The 15,000-nt window shown below is 40.9% G+C and overlaps 4 protein-coding genes across 4 annotated transcripts in view; 2 read left to right on the top strand and 2 right to left on the bottom strand.

Moving 5' to 3' along the window:
- LOC134183697 (sodium-dependent lysophosphatidylcholine symporter 1-like) overlaps positions 1-1,195 on the top strand; it is a 2,924-nt gene extending 1,729 nt beyond the window's left edge. The window contains exons 7-9 of the mRNA XM_062651288.1: positions 1-27; positions 664-840; positions 917-1,195. The exon at positions 1-27 is cut by the window's left edge and continues 114 nt beyond it. Coding sequence (XP_062507272.1) covers positions 1-27; positions 664-840; positions 917-1,076 — 364 coding nt within the window. The 3' untranslated portion in view covers positions 1,077-1,195. The remainder of the gene's footprint in view (positions 28-663; positions 841-916) is intronic.
- Positions 1,196-1,957: 762 nt separating this feature from the next.
- Positions 1,958-4,004, bottom strand: LOC134183187 (uncharacterized). Its single transcript, XM_062650669.1, has 9 exons — positions 3,908-4,004; positions 3,401-3,526; positions 3,137-3,277; positions 2,884-3,060; positions 2,774-2,823; positions 2,669-2,715; positions 2,490-2,593; positions 2,323-2,379; positions 1,958-2,266 (listed from the first exon to the last, which is right to left on the bottom strand). Exons 1-9 carry the CDS (start codon positions 3,957-3,959, stop codon positions 2,175-2,177), a joined length of 846 nt encoding a protein of 281 aa, XP_062506653.1. The 5' UTR covers positions 3,960-4,004; the 3' UTR covers positions 1,958-2,174.
- Positions 4,005-5,329: 1,325 nt separating this feature from the next.
- Positions 5,330-10,357, bottom strand: LOC134183186 (metaxin-1-like). Its single transcript, XM_062650667.1, has 7 exons — positions 10,270-10,357; positions 8,090-8,156; positions 7,671-7,840; positions 6,566-6,757; positions 6,426-6,502; positions 5,861-6,018; positions 5,330-5,672 (listed from the first exon to the last, which is right to left on the bottom strand). Exons 1-7 carry the CDS (start codon positions 10,348-10,350, stop codon positions 5,428-5,430), a joined length of 990 nt encoding a protein of 329 aa, XP_062506651.1. The 5' UTR covers positions 10,351-10,357; the 3' UTR covers positions 5,330-5,427.
- A 23-nt stretch (positions 10,358-10,380) lies between these two features.
- Positions 10,381-15,000, top strand: part of LOC134183185 (cyclin-dependent kinase 7-like) — a 9,209-nt gene continuing 4,589 nt past the window's right edge. The window contains exons 1-4 of the mRNA XM_062650666.1: positions 10,381-10,453; positions 13,475-13,537; positions 13,595-13,628; positions 14,943-15,000. The exon at positions 14,943-15,000 is cut by the window's right edge and continues 10 nt beyond it. Of these exons, the coding sequence (XP_062506650.1) occupies positions 10,397-10,453; positions 13,475-13,537; positions 13,595-13,628; positions 14,943-15,000 (212 nt within the window). The 5' untranslated portion in view covers positions 10,381-10,396. The remainder of the gene's footprint in view (positions 10,454-13,474; positions 13,538-13,594; positions 13,629-14,942) is intronic.

Here is a 15,000-nt window from a genome sequence, read left to right as displayed (position 1 = left end):
TGCATTATCAACTTTGGCTCTCCAAGTGTAAGCCCATGTTATGCATGTATCTCGTGTGTGTGTGTGTGTGTGTGTGTGTGTGTGTGTGTGTGTGTGTGTGTGTGTGTGTGTGTGCACGCACGCGTATGCACGTGTGAGAGCGTGCGTGCGTGCCTGCCTGCGTACATGCATGTGTGTGTGTGTGTGTGTGTGTGTGTGTGTGTGTGTGTGTGTGCGCGCACGCGTGCATGCGCTTTGTGAGTTATATCTGACAATGTGGTGAGAGGCTATTTAGCTAATCAAACTATTCTAATGTATTGTGATATGCATCATTTCAATACAGTAGTCTAGTGTATTGCTAGATGCATCCCTTCAATACAATCTACTGTGTATTGTGAGATGCATCCCTCCAATACAATCGCTAGTGTATTGTGATATGCATCCCTCCAATACAATAGTTAGTATATTGTGAGATTCATCTCTCCAATACAATAGCTAGTGTATTGTGATATGCATCCCTCCAATACAATAGTCTAGTGTATTGTGAGATGCATCCCTCCAATACAATAGTCTAGTGTATTGTGAGATGCATCCTTCCAGTACAATAGTCTTACTGTCTAGTATATTGAGATACACAGTTGTCGTGTTGTTTTCAAACTTCTACGACTACTTTCCCTCTTTCAGATTTGGCGACTACAAAACGGGGCAATGCAACCAACCATTGTCGGTCTCTCTCACTCTGAGACTCCTCATATCCACCGGTCCTATTCTTCTCATAATTCTAAGTTTCTATTTCACATGGCGATATCCAATAACAGAGACGAAACGATGGGAAATCAAGCAAACCCTTGAAAGCAGAAGGTACGTATTTGGTAACAACATTTGTAGCAAAATTGCTACACTTGTATGTATGTACACGGTTGATGCATTCATACAGAAATGAAAATGCAACAAAATCGTATCAAACGAGTACAAATAGGACATCAAGAGGCAAGAAACCGGCTGAGCAGTCGGACGCTGTAGATGGTGTGACGTCAGACACTAATGTAGATACATGGAGTGCCGTGTCCGGGTTGGCACATCCTCAAACATCATGATTTGTTTGTATGATTTTATTATTGTTGTTGTGACATATCGGAGCGATCAAATGTTTAATAAATTGTACCTGATTTGATATCAATTATTATCATTCTATGATTGTATATAATACAATAACTGTAGACTAATCTCTTTTGAATGGTTCTCCACACACTGATCCATTTTGTCCACACATTTGCAGTACACTGTACCTACCATGTGAGACGTTCTCGTGCCTGGAATTGTCATACCGACATCATCGGACAAGAATAGCGCGAGAGAGTCTGGGGACGCGGCTTATTATTGGTGTGTGTGTGTGTGTGTGTGTGTGTGTGTGTGTGTGTGTGTGTGTGTGTGTGTGTGTGTGTGTGTGTGTGTGTGTGTGTGTGTGTGTGTATGTGTGTGTGTGTGTGTGTGTGTGTGTGTGTGTGTGTGTGTGTGTGTGTGTGTGTGTGTGTGTGTGTGTGTGTGTGTGTGTGTGTGTGTGTGTGTGTGTGTGTGTGTGTGTGTGCGTGCGAGCGTGTGTGTCAATGTCTAGCAGACCATTTGACTCTCCTGCCAACTGTAGTCATTTAAAGAGCCATGAAGCTACAGAGCATAAACCAATTGAAGCAAAAAAGATTTGTTTCCCATCCTATACATTAGAAGCAGCTATTTATTTCTAATATTGCAAAACTTATTGTCTGATTACTTCGCTCACTCTCCACCACATGCAGAAAGCAGTCTGGGGTACCGAGGCTACTAGACTGCAGTTTTCTAGAGGTGGCAATTGAAACTGTCTAAGCGTTTGTTTCCTGTTGTATAGAGTAGTTATTTATATGCAAAATGTGTTGTCATATTATCTCACTCATAGTGCATATAAGCTCAGCAATTACTAAGATTTGAGAAGGCAAAATTGTGTTGCAAACTAATTTATTAGAATAATGTGTAAAACAGTTGGATTAGCTACAAGACAAGCGATAGCTGTCTAGACACTTTGTAGATTGAAAAGCATCTTAAAGTCGTACAGCGCAGATTAAACAAAAACTGTTAGCTCTAAAGTATACAACCAAAGTGCAAGAAAAACTGTTAGAACAAGTCGCTCTTCCTTTCTTTAATTAATTAATTAATTAGTTTGTTCAGCGGACGTACATAAAGCCTTGCAGTTTAGAGTAGATACCAGTGTGTCCTCCATCACCACCAGTGTAGCCGTATAAGACGCGCTTCTCGGCTAATGAATAAAAATGCAAATAAGTGACTAGAATATTTGAAACTGTGAAAGCTTACAGGAACGAGAAGATGTCCATAGAGACCCGCACTCTTGATTGTCACGAGTGTCAAATACTAAAGCACCAAACAAAGCAACAGTCACTTTTTGGCAGTTGAATTTTAGCGCAGCAGCATGCAGTCATTTTCTCCAACAGTAATACAAAGCCAGCCATAATTATTTATACCTTTGTAAGAATCACTGCCAAATATTTTATATCCAACTGTTATTCCTTTGCAGTTTGACTCCCATTTGTAGGGATAACTGTGAGATGTAATTATTCGTGCGCAGCTGCAACAAAAAATGTACTTTAGTAACAGAAAAACATAAACAAAACAACTACGTGCTTGTGAGCTTGCTATTTACCTCGTTCCTCCGCAATTAGATTGAAATCTTGCCGCACCTTGTGGTAGCTGCAACAGAAGAATTTGAATTAACAATTGCAATCTTGCAATATAAACTATTTTATACTTGAAAAAACGTTGTGTATTTGTTAGGACCAACGTCAACTCTAAACGTTCCTAGACAACAAACACAACTGATAAATACTATTATTTTATATCTTAATTAGTAAATCAAACCTTCATCGTCAGCGAGAGCTCTTATAATCCTGTCATCTAATTTCCTAGCAGGTATCACTCCATTTGTACGATGAACTACACAAACATCTCCTCCTCTGCATCTTGTACCCACAGAACCGCTTTGAAGATGTAGACGATTTTGAGAATTAATACCAACAACTAGAGTCCAACCACCACCTAATTGTAAGGTACAAACAAGCAAAACTTTACGCTAACTCGCTAGCTAACATGTTTGTACTAGCTAAAGTTTTACCGTAGCTAGTCATGTCACAGTAAACATAATGGACGTCATTTCCTGTTTGTATTGGCTTTACCCAGTAGTAACCACTTGCGATGTTCTTTCTTTGCCTCAACAGATCAGCACAACTTTTAGCTGGATGAGCTTTAGTTCCATCTACACACAACAACAACAACTTACTAAGCATGCAAATGCGTTTATCAAGACTTAAATCTAGCTGATTAATTAATGCAAGCGATACTAAAATAGAGTTACACTGGTGATTGAGACCTTACTTACACGTCAGAGGACTAGCACATAGTGGACTGTCGTCTCCTACCAAAACGCATCGTAGCAAACGAGCTTGATCGTCTAGTGATGATGGAATTTTGTTGAGAGAGCTAGTAATCTCATCCGTAGCAGTAACTGAAAGACAAAAGGTAGTCGACCGTTGTAGTCTAGATTGATGCACTTTTGTTTGTGTGTGTGTGTGTGTGTGTGTGTGTGTGTGTGTGTGTGTGTGTGTGTGTGTGTGTGTGTGTGTGTGTGTGTGTGTGTGTGTGTGTGTGTGTGTGTGTGTGTGTGTGTGTGTGTGTGTGTGTGTGTGTGTGTGTGTGTGTGTGTGTGTGTGTGTGTGTGTGTGTGTGTTGTGTGTTTAAAGATACCCTAAGGTATGCCTTCACAATTTCTTACTTACATGTGACTTCAAAAAATTTCTACAACTCTACTGACTCAACTACATGCATAGCTAGCATTCATGCAGTGTGATATCTGTGCATGCGTGCGTTCATATTGCATGTAACGTACCCACGAGGATGGTTGCTAGCCAAGCGACACAAACGTACGAAACAACTGCCATGAGTCACAACCTTCTCTAGCAGACACAAGTGTCGGAAAGAACGAAGTGATCGGTGCACGAGCTTGCGCTGCTCTTTGAGAGACAAAAGACGTGGGGGTTTGTCCGTATTTTAGATTGTAATCTGCTAGACGTTGAGTCGTGGTCGCGTGCAGGCTGCAGCGTAATGGTCATGCTCGTGTGATAAAATGGCAGTACCTACAATTACGATTACTATCAGGCACTCACTTCTGGAAGAAATGATCGTTTTACGAGCTTGCTCTGCTCCCTAACTGCTAACACGTGGGTGTTTGTCCGTGTTTTAGATGGTAATCTGCATGCGCTTCACATGCTGACTCCAAACAAGTGGGTGTGTATGTCCGTGTTTTAGATAGAAATCTGTTGGCGGTTGAGCGGTGCAATTTGATGTTGACGTGCTGCTCGTTTGGAGTCCATGCATAAAACGTGGGTGTTTCGTGCTAGTGGCTGCGACGCGTGCAACTGAATAAACACACACACACACACACACACACACACACACACACACACACACACACACACACACACACACACACACACACACACACACACACACACACACACACACACACACACACACACACACACACACACACACACACACGGTTTATATATATATATATATATATATATATATATATATATATATATATATATATATATATATATATATATATACTGTACTGTATGTACTTACATGGCGGAGCTGAGCTGAAGTCTCTGTGTATGTACCATGTAATACAATCAAATAGCAAAGTTCTGGTGTAGCCTCGGTACCAGACCGCTTTTGCGTTTTTCTTCCAGCCCTCTCACCATATTTTTCTAACCATATTTCAAATTTTGTAGTTCCGCTGGTCGCTGATTGGCTAAAACTTCCGGTTGAAGGTATCGGTAGTTAAATAACTAATATATATAGTATTTCTTGGTGTGAGAGTAAACAATATGTACGGGTATATACTGTGATTGCTCCCTTCGTTCTTCGTGCGGTACCTGTGGACTACACCCTATTAACGTGTTACTTTTGGACCACGTCTCTTAGCGCACGCTAGATCTAATCATTTTCGAAGAGCTTCCTACGGGTCCTTTTCTAGAGGTCTATAGAGCTTATGTTGCGGTCTCACTTTAGGTTTGCAACCTGCAACATCTAGTAATTAGACAGTCAATAGCTGATCAAGACGAATCTTATTTCTAAAGATTGAAACAGTCTGTTTGTCCAGAGCTATCTAGAGGGATTAGCCTCGGTACAGTACCTCAGACTGCACGTGATGGGAGCTGCTCCCATCACGTGCAAAAAGCAGGCTGGGGTAGCGAGGCTAGTTGGTCATTAATATTAATTAGATCAATGTGTTCTTATTTAACCATTAACTTTTTGCTGGACACACGACAACAAGACAGAATTGTTTGTTACTTTTTATACACACAGCTAGCTCATATCATATACACATCATTCTACTCATTGTTGACTGTTGTCTGTCGTCTCTTCATGTTGAGTATCATCGCATCTGTTGTCTACACTGAAAGTCACATAGTCGGCATCCGGATCATCTTCTAATGTGATCGATATTATGCCGCTCAGTAGAGCATATGCCAGCATGGCTGTTACTCCAATCCCAATGGATGCCAACACTTTCAGCTGCGCCTTGCGGTCGTCACTCAGCGAGAGACGAGGAATTATGACACTGGCATCTGTAGTAGACGCTACAACATGAGAACAAGACATATTCAAAGTTTTAACGAAACCAGATGATACACAGTATGTAGTGAGTATAATGAGTGAGAATCTGTTGTCTGTCTGTACGTCTCCTGTATGTATCTGTAGTGTATGCATGTGTACTGTACGTCTGTATGTCTACTGTATGTATCTGTAGTGTGTATGTATCTTCTACCTTTGGGCACTGACTTCATGAATTGGTCATCAACATGGCATACAAATCGATTCAAGTTTGGACATCCTCTGATGTGTGCACACAATACATTATTGGGCAAGTTGGACTTCAAGAGAAATGCCAAGTAACCGTATAACACGGCATCCATGGTTCTAGGACTAATGTGACAACAAATGACAAATATAATATCAATTGATACATCTACAAGATACAGACAGACAAGCACAGAGACAAACAGACAGAGATAGACAAACAGACAGACAGACGGAAGGACACATAGACAGACAGACAGATGGACACATAAACAAACAGGCAGACAGACAGACAGACAGACAGACAGACAGACAGACAGACAGACAGACAGACAGACGGACACATAGACAAACAGACAGACAGACAGACAAAAAACAGACAGACAGACAGAAAACAGACAGACAGACAGACAGACAAAAGAGAGACAGACAGACAGACAGACAGACAGGCAGGCAGACAGACAGACAGACAGACAGACAGACAGACAAATAGCACAACACACGCCCTATACTCACAACATCCACATGCTAACCTGTCACCAAACAGAAACTCTTTATCATGCAAGAACTTTGAGAGCAAACTGAGACAATGTCTTGCTTCAGTTATAACCTAACAGCAAACTAAACAATTAACATCATCACTCAAAATTACACATTCCAAACAGCATGCAACCTTCTTCTGCAACGAAGAGTCGGGCAAGTCTGATTTTCTGTTGCTTGTGGGTTGTAAGGCACTAAGTGTTAGTTGTGCTCTCTTCTGCAGCCGACCAGGAATGTAGAAGTTCCATGGAAAAGAACATGCGTTGGCATAATAACCCCTCACACAGTTAGAGAAGTTCTCAGCATTTACAAATTGTAAATGCAACTAGAGAGACATTGAGAAGTCAAGAATAAGATGCTGTAATATAAATGTCTGTCTGTCTGTCTGCTTGTCTGTCTGTGTGTCTGTCTGCTTGTCTGTGTGTGTGTGTGTGTGTGTGTGTGTGTGTGTGTGTGTGTGTGTGTGTGTGTGTGTGTGTGTGTGTGTGTGTGTGTGTGTGTGTGTGTGTGTGTGTGTGTGTGTGTGTGTGTGTGTGTGTGTCTGTCAATGGTAGTATATTTTCATAAATGAAGTTAGATACAATTATAGCAAGCAAAGGCACAGTTCACATTGTCCAACTGCTAACAACTTGTAAATTAAGTAAAGTAAGGGACATAGATGTCCCTGTTCAACAAAAACTATCTGCCTGTCTGTCTGTCTGTCTGTTTGTGTCTATCTGTTTGTTTGTTTGTCTGTCTGTCTGCCTGCCTGTAAGTCTGTCTGTCTGTGTGTCTGTCTGCTGTCCATCCATCTGTTTTCAAAAAATCTTAGCATATGTACAAGTAGAATCTGTATGAGAATAAATTATCTGTCTGTCTGTCTGTCTGTCTGTCCTATTGCTGGTTGATTCATCCATCTTCTCACAAGTCTATCTCCTCCACCTGTCTGCTGTCTATCTGTCTTTCAATCCACACTTCTGTCCACCAGTATAAGCCAGACTGCTCTCCATCGAATCACTAACTTCTTGTTTCCCCATTTGTTCAACTACTTGCCTTCCCACTGGCCTGTCTGTTGCATGAAATTCTACCACCTGATGGTCTACAACTATATTCCCTAATGCTTCTCCATTTCCAAGTGTATCACTCCCTCAAGCCATTTATCCCATCCACTCAAAAAACGTTCTACCCATCCACATGCCCATCCTTCCGTTATCATGTTATTCACAACCATCACACGCTCAATGCATTACATTCCTTACAATCGCTGGTTCCAGCTTGTCTTTCACCAATGCTTCAAACGCAAGCGTGTCAGCCTGCTGCTTTTCGCTTAAGCCATAATCAGCATTCCATCCTTGACTTCTCATGAACGTGAAAACCGACTCCATACCTTCGATCATTTTACCATTGTTGTAAGCTACAGGAAGTGATGCTACAACAATAAAGTAATAATTAGTGTGTGTGTGTGTGTGTGTGTGTGTGTGTGTGTGTGTGTGTGTGTGTGTGTGTGTGTGTGTGTGTGTGTGTGTGTGTGTGTGTGTGTGTGTGTGTGTGTGTGTGTGTGTGTGTGTGTGTGTGTGTGTGTGTGTGTGTGTGTGTGTGTGTGTGTGTGTGTGTGTGTGTGTGTGATACAACATGTTCGTGTTTACTGACACTTTGTATTTAATAGTTAATTACTTACCTGTGTATTGCTGTAGTCGTGCACATTTGTGTACTCTGACTGACGCTTTGCTGAATTGAGAATATGCCTTTGCATGCAGATAAAATTTAGTGATGGTGAGACTCGTGTAGAACAAGAGTTGTAGTGTGTATACACACAAACACAAACAAGGAACAAATAATTGAACTACCTGGTAGTCATGCAACAAACAAGCAAACAGAAGAATTAAATGAATAAGCAGATAAACAACACACAGACAGACAGACAGACAGACAGACAGACAGACAGACAGACAGACAGACAGACAGATTGTTATATTTAAACTCTTACTCGACCAATAACAATCGCTAACTTTATGTATGCTTAACAATGACAGACAGACAGACAGACAGACAGACAGACAGACAGACTGACAGACAGACCAAGTCTGAAGACACAGCTTACTCTGGTTAATCACTTTGCTCTGCTTTGTCTCAATTAGAAGATCCTCAGTCAGAATGCCTTCTACTACGTCACTGCCATGTTCCCAAGTTAAATTACTTGGCTAGGTCAGTATCACCATCTTTATTTCAGTCTACAGCTGAAATACATGACAACATGACTCAAAGAACCTTTTGTAAAATATTGGGAGTGCCATCAATAGTCGATGAATGGTGGAAACAGGCAACACTTCCTATCAAATTAGGAAGATTTGGAATGACATCAATCGATGCTATCGCTTCATCTGCGTTTTTAGGAGGATGGATGCATACTCTGTCAAACTTGCCTACTAGGTTCGCTTACTTGACTAACGATTTATCACTCTTGCTTTCAACAGATAATAATAATAAAGATCTCGGCCGATATTCATCAAGCTGTCAAGTCTACTGGTTGTGATGATTGCCAACATCTAAGTGAGTTTGTCAAACAGCCCAAGAAATTACAACAAAAACTATCTAGTCAACTACACGAGGCAAATGCAAATTCCTGCCTGGAGACTTCGATTTCACAATCAGATAGAGCTACAGCTAAATTTAGATCAATAAGAAGAAAGGGAGCTGGGTCATGGCTGGAAGCCATTGCTACTAAAGAGATTCTTGCACTGAAACCCGACGAATTTCGTTTGGCAGCATCTCTGAGGTTGGACATACCTGCACGTTTTGTCAACTGGAACATCGAGTGTGAATGTGGCAAGTTGGCAGATGAATATCATCTTCTTACATGCAAACATGGAGGTGGGCCTGTGTGGCAACATGATGAAATTGTAAATGCATGGAGCACTTGTCTACATTAAAGATTCATCACGAGAAAGAACTCGACATCGTTACTCTAGAAATGAGAATAGACCAGACATAGTTGTGTATGACTCTGGGTGTAGCTATGACCTTGATGTAGCTATGGCTCATCCTTTAATGCAGTCAAGACAATTTAAAGCAGGCAGCTTTAGAGGAAGGATTTACTGCAGCAAGAAGGGAGGAAAGGAAGATGATCAAATATGAAAAACAACAACTTGCTGGCAATACATCAAGCCTCAATTTCACTCCTCTGGTATTTGAACATTTTGGAACTTGGGGATCAGAAGCTACCAACTATTTAAACAAACTAGCCAGAAGATCAAGAGACATGGAAGGCTATACAAATGAAGCTGACTTTAGAGGTTATTGGACAAAAAAATTCTCAATAATATTACAACGATGCAACACTAAAGTCATCCTCCACAAGCTGACTCATGTCTTCCCTGGAGAAGTAAATGAGAAAATACACAATAGAGACTATCAAAGTAGTTTGCATTAAACTAAAGCTGAACTCAGTAGATTGCTTGTATTTAGTGTTAGAAATGTAACGTAGAGTTTGTGTTTCAACAAATGAAATTGACAGACAGACAGACTGACAGACAAACAGACAGACAGACAGACAGACAGAAACAGACAGACAGACAAACAGACAGACTGACAGACAAGCAGACAAACAGAAACAGACAGACAGACAGACAGACAGACAGACAGACAGACAGACAGACAGACAGACAGACAGGCAGATAGACAGACATGCAGACAGACAAACAGACAGACCGTCACACACACACACACACACACACACACACACACACACACACACACACACACACAAACAGACTAGCTGACAGGCAGACAGACGGACAGACCTAGACGTACACGTCTACATACAGACAGACAGACAGACAAACTGTCCGCATATCTCACCATAACAGCAAGACAGTGTGGACTAAAGCTTTGCAAGTCGTCTTTCTTTGGCCAACAAAACAAGTCGATCGTGTTTGCCATTATATCCGGGAGTGTTGCATCACTAGATCCGGGAGGTTTGATAAACATGTATGAAGACAGGTCGGCGAACTACAGAAAAATAGAATTTCTCGGTGAAGGACAAGTGAGAAGAGTTTGCTTATTTGTCTCTTTGTCTTTCTGTCTGTTTGTCTATCTTTTATAAAACACAAAATCGTTAACATTTCTATCAAATTTTGTATGCAGAATTTTAGTCAGTTTGTCTGTCTGTCTGTCTGTCCATCTGTCTGTCCGTCTGTCTGACTGTCTTATTTCATAAATCGTCACAACAACTCACACCAATGCAAACTACATCTGTCTGTCTGTCTGTCCGTCTGTCCGTCCGTCCGTCCGTCCGTCCGTCCGTCCGTCCGTCCGTCCGTCCGTCCGTCTGTCTGTCTGTCTGTCTGTCTGCCTGTCTGTCTGTCCATCCCATTTATTGAAACACAAACTCTACGTTACATTTCTAACACTAAATACAAGCAATCTACTGAGTTCAGCTTTAGTTTAATGCAAACTACTTTGATAGTCTCTATTGTGTATGTTCTCATCTTCTTCTCCAGGGAAGACACGTGTCAGCTTGTGGAGGATGACTTTAGCGTTACATCGTTGTAATATTATTGAGAATTTTTTGTCCAAAAATCTCTAAAGTCAGCTTCATTTGTATAGCCTTCAATGTCTCTTGATCTTCTGGCTAGTTTGTTTAAATAGTTGTTAGCTTCTATCTGTCTGTCTGTCCGTCTGTCTGTCTGTCTGTCTGTCTGTCTGTCTGTCTGTCTGTTTGTGTATCTACATGTCTGCCTCTCTGTTTGTCTGTCTCTAGTTGTGTATATACGTATGTATGTAGGTAGATAGGTAGATATAGGTATGAATGTGCATATGTATGTTTGTTTGTGTTGTCTGTCTGTCTGTCTGTCTTTCTGTCAGTCTGTCTGTCTGTCTGTCTGTTTGTGTGTACATGTCTGTCTCTCTGTTCATCTGTCTTTAGTTGTGTATCTATGTACGTATGTATGTAGGTAGATAGGTAGGTATAGGGCCGCATCAAAATATTATCTGATTAGGGTAACATGCAGAGGAAAAGACGGGTGGGCGGAGTTTTTATTTTTATTTTTTATTTTTATATTATTATTAATCATCATCTTTGGAGGTGTCTGTCATCGCAGTTTGCAAGCTACATGAGTACATCGTCCACTTGATCACCAAATCCAACCTCCTGCAACACCTCACGAAGACTACAGTCGCCAGACACACGAACAATCTTGCCATCTCTGAAAAAACGTGCCCCCTCGGACACAGATATGCACAGGGCAACAGTAGACATCTTATTTCGTAGCATGTGCATGCACAAAATCAGTGGCCGTTCAAACATGGCGTGCTGAGTACATTGTCCACTTGATCACCGAATCCAACTTCCTGCAAGACTTACAGTCGCCAGACACATGAAGAAGCTTGCCAGCTCTCAAAACACATGCCCCTAGAACACGGGTGGGCCCAGGCCAACAGAAAACATATGTAAATAAAAAACTCAGCGGACCTTGAGCTCCAAACATGGGCGGGCGGGTTACCCCAATTAGACAATTTTTTTGGTGCGGCTTAGGTATGAATGTATGTATGTATGTTTGTTTGTGTTGTCTGTCTGTCTGTCTGTCTGTCTGTCTGTCTGTCTGTTTGTTAGTTTGTGTGTCTACATGTCTGTCTCGTAGTTCGTCTGTCTTTAGTTGTGTATCTATGTACGTATGTATGTAGGTAGATAGGTAGGTATAAGTATGAATGTACGTATGTATGTTTGCTTGTGTTGTCTGTCTGTGTTTGTCTGTCGAACTACAGAAAAATTGAGTTTCTTGGTGAATCACAAGTGAGAAGAGTTTGCTTATTTGTTTGTCTGTCTTTCTGTCTGTTTGTCTATCTTTTATGAAACGCAAAATCGTTAACATTTCTATCAAATTTTGAATGCAGAATTTCAGTCAGTCTGTTTGTCTGTCTGTCTGTCCGTCTGTCTGTCCGTTTGTCTGACTGTCTTATTTCATAAATCGTCACAACAACTCACACCAATGCAAACTACATCTGTCTGTCTGTCTGTCTGTCTGTCTGTCTGTCTGTTTGTGTGTCTACATGTCTGTCTCTCTGTTTGTCTGTCTCTAGTTGTGTATGTACGTATGTATGTAGGTAGATAGGTAGGTATAGGTATGAATGTATGTATGTATGTATGTTTGTTTGTGTTGTCTGTCTGTCTGTCTGTCTGTCTGTCTGTCTGTTTGTCAGTTTGTGTGTTTACATGTCTGTCTCTCTGTTTGTCTGTCTTTAGTTGTGTATCTATGTACATATGTAGAGAATCATATATTATTTCTTCAAGTGCAACTATACATAGAGAATCATATATTATTTCTTCAAGTACAACTATACATAGATGTCTAGTACACTAATATGTATGTAGGTAGATAGGTAGGTATAAGTATGAATGTTCGTATGTATGTTTTGTGTTGTCTGTCTGTGTTTGTCTGTCTCTGTCTGTCTGTCTGTCTGTCTGTCTGTCTGTCTGTCTGTCCGTCTGTCTGGGTGTCTATCTGTCTGTCTTGTCTGTCTTGTCTGTCTGTCTGGCTGGCTGTCTGTCTGTCTGGCTGTCTGTCTGTCTGTCTGTCTGTCTTGTCTGTCTCTGTTTGTCTGTGTGTCTGTTTGCCTGTCTCTGTTTGTTCCCTTATTTTCATTTGTTTGTTTGTTTCTTTGTTATTCCGTCTGTCAGTCTGTCTGTCAGTTTGTCCACATTTTTATGTTTTCCATTTTCGTTTGTCTCTATCGTCTCTTTGTATGTATATCCACTTATCTGTTTATCTGTATATTTTTATCACTCCATACTTTATCTGTTTTCATTTATTTATTTGTTGGCATTGTTGCTGGTTTGTCATTGTCTATCCGTTTCTTTGTTTGTGATATTTGTCTGTCTCTTGTTTGTCCTTTTGTTGGTTTAACTAAATGTCTACCCATCCATTTCCCTAACTTTCAAACAAACAAACCAACAAACAAACAAAATGCCCACATAGGTTTAGACTAGTATCAATACAATGAGAGAGAAGTATGTGCTTTGTACACACTCTCTGTTGTCTGATCGTCATTTACAGTTTGTGATTAGTTTGCCACAGTGTTTAAAGCGGAAGACTTGGCACACGACGGACGAATCGTAGCAGTGAAAAAGGTTAACGTGTTTGATAAAAGTTGGAATTTGTGCTGTTTGATTGGGAAAATGTTTTAGATCAAAATGGGACGACGACAGGAAGCTTCGGATGGTATTCTTTTGATGACACGTTTGATGACGTTTCTGTGTTGATGTGTTGTCTGTTTGTATGTCTGTTGTTTGTCTGTTTGTTTAGCCACTTGTTCGTTTGTTGTTGGCTGTTGTATTTGTTTTTCTGTCTGCCTGTCTTTCTGTCTGTCTATTTGTCTGTTTGTCTCTGTCTGTTTGTCTGTTTGTTTGTCTGTCTGTCTGTCTGTCTGTCCGTCTGTCTTCCGTCTGTGGTAGAGTAAGCATTCAAATACAACAATCTGTCTGTCTGTTTGTCTGTTTGTTTGTCTGTCTGTCTGTCTTCTGTCTGTGGTAGTGTGAGCATTCAAATAAAACAGTCTGTCTGTCTGTCTGTCTGTCTGTCTGTCTGTTTGTCTGTCTGTCAAAGAACATTTATTGAAAACATTAACGCTAATACAGAAAAGGCTACATATAACACTAAGAGTTTCAGATAAATGACCATAGTGGTCGTAGAAGAAAAACTCTAAAGAACAGCCATCTGATGTTTGTAAGTATCATCTACAGAGTCATTACTACAAACTATTCTGTCAATCCTTTTAGCTAAAACACTACTATTGCAACGTTGTAATGTTACTGACAGTATTCGCCGCCAGTACGTTTTAAATTCAATTGAATTCAGCTTTCCATCTTCATTGCGTGATCTTAGTGAGATCTGGTGAAGAAGTTCTCTCTGCTATTTCCCCAACGTCCGAAATGTTCTAAATCAAGGGAATCAAGCAAGGAGAACCTCCACCAGTGTGCCTTTCTTTGCTGTACTTCTCTATCTTCTTTTCTTTCCTTTTTGAAGCTGCTGATCCATCCGTTGTGACTGCATGTGAAATTACTTCTGAGCTCCACGAGTGTGCCACAGAGATGTCAAGTTTAACGTTGAAGTCAGTTACATTATGGACAGCTATGTCAGGTCTGGGTTGAGAGCTGCTGTAACAGTCTCTTGGCTCAATAGTGTGAGGACACACGTTTCATACATTTGGACCAAGCAGAGACCATTGAGTTGTGTGACCAAGCTAGACCCCTCCTGTCTTGCAAGTCATGAGGTGGTGTCCATTGGTGTCCAGTGTCTTTCCACAATCACATTCAATTATAGATCGAGGTAGTGGCAAACGTAGACCCAACCTCATTAATGCTGCCAAGTGAAATAATCCAGGAAAATTGCAAACTTTTTGAGGTGGGAATAGCGTCTAGCCAGGCTCCTGAGCCCTTTCCTTGTCTGTCTGTCTGTCTGTCTGTCTGTCTGTCTGTCTGTCTGTCTGTTTCACATGCTACTCATGAGTGCGACCTCACAGCTATGTCTCACTAGGAATCAATCGTACAGCTCTACGAGAAATTAAACTGCTCCAAGAACTAAGCCACCCACA

Source organism: Corticium candelabrum, chromosome 8 (assembly GCF_963422355.1).
Source record: "Corticium candelabrum chromosome 8, ooCorCand1.1, whole genome shotgun sequence".
NCBI classification, from domain to species: Eukaryota; Metazoa; Porifera; class Homoscleromorpha; order Homosclerophorida; family Plakinidae; genus Corticium; species Corticium candelabrum.
This window is presented reverse-complemented; position numbering and strand designations above follow the sequence as displayed.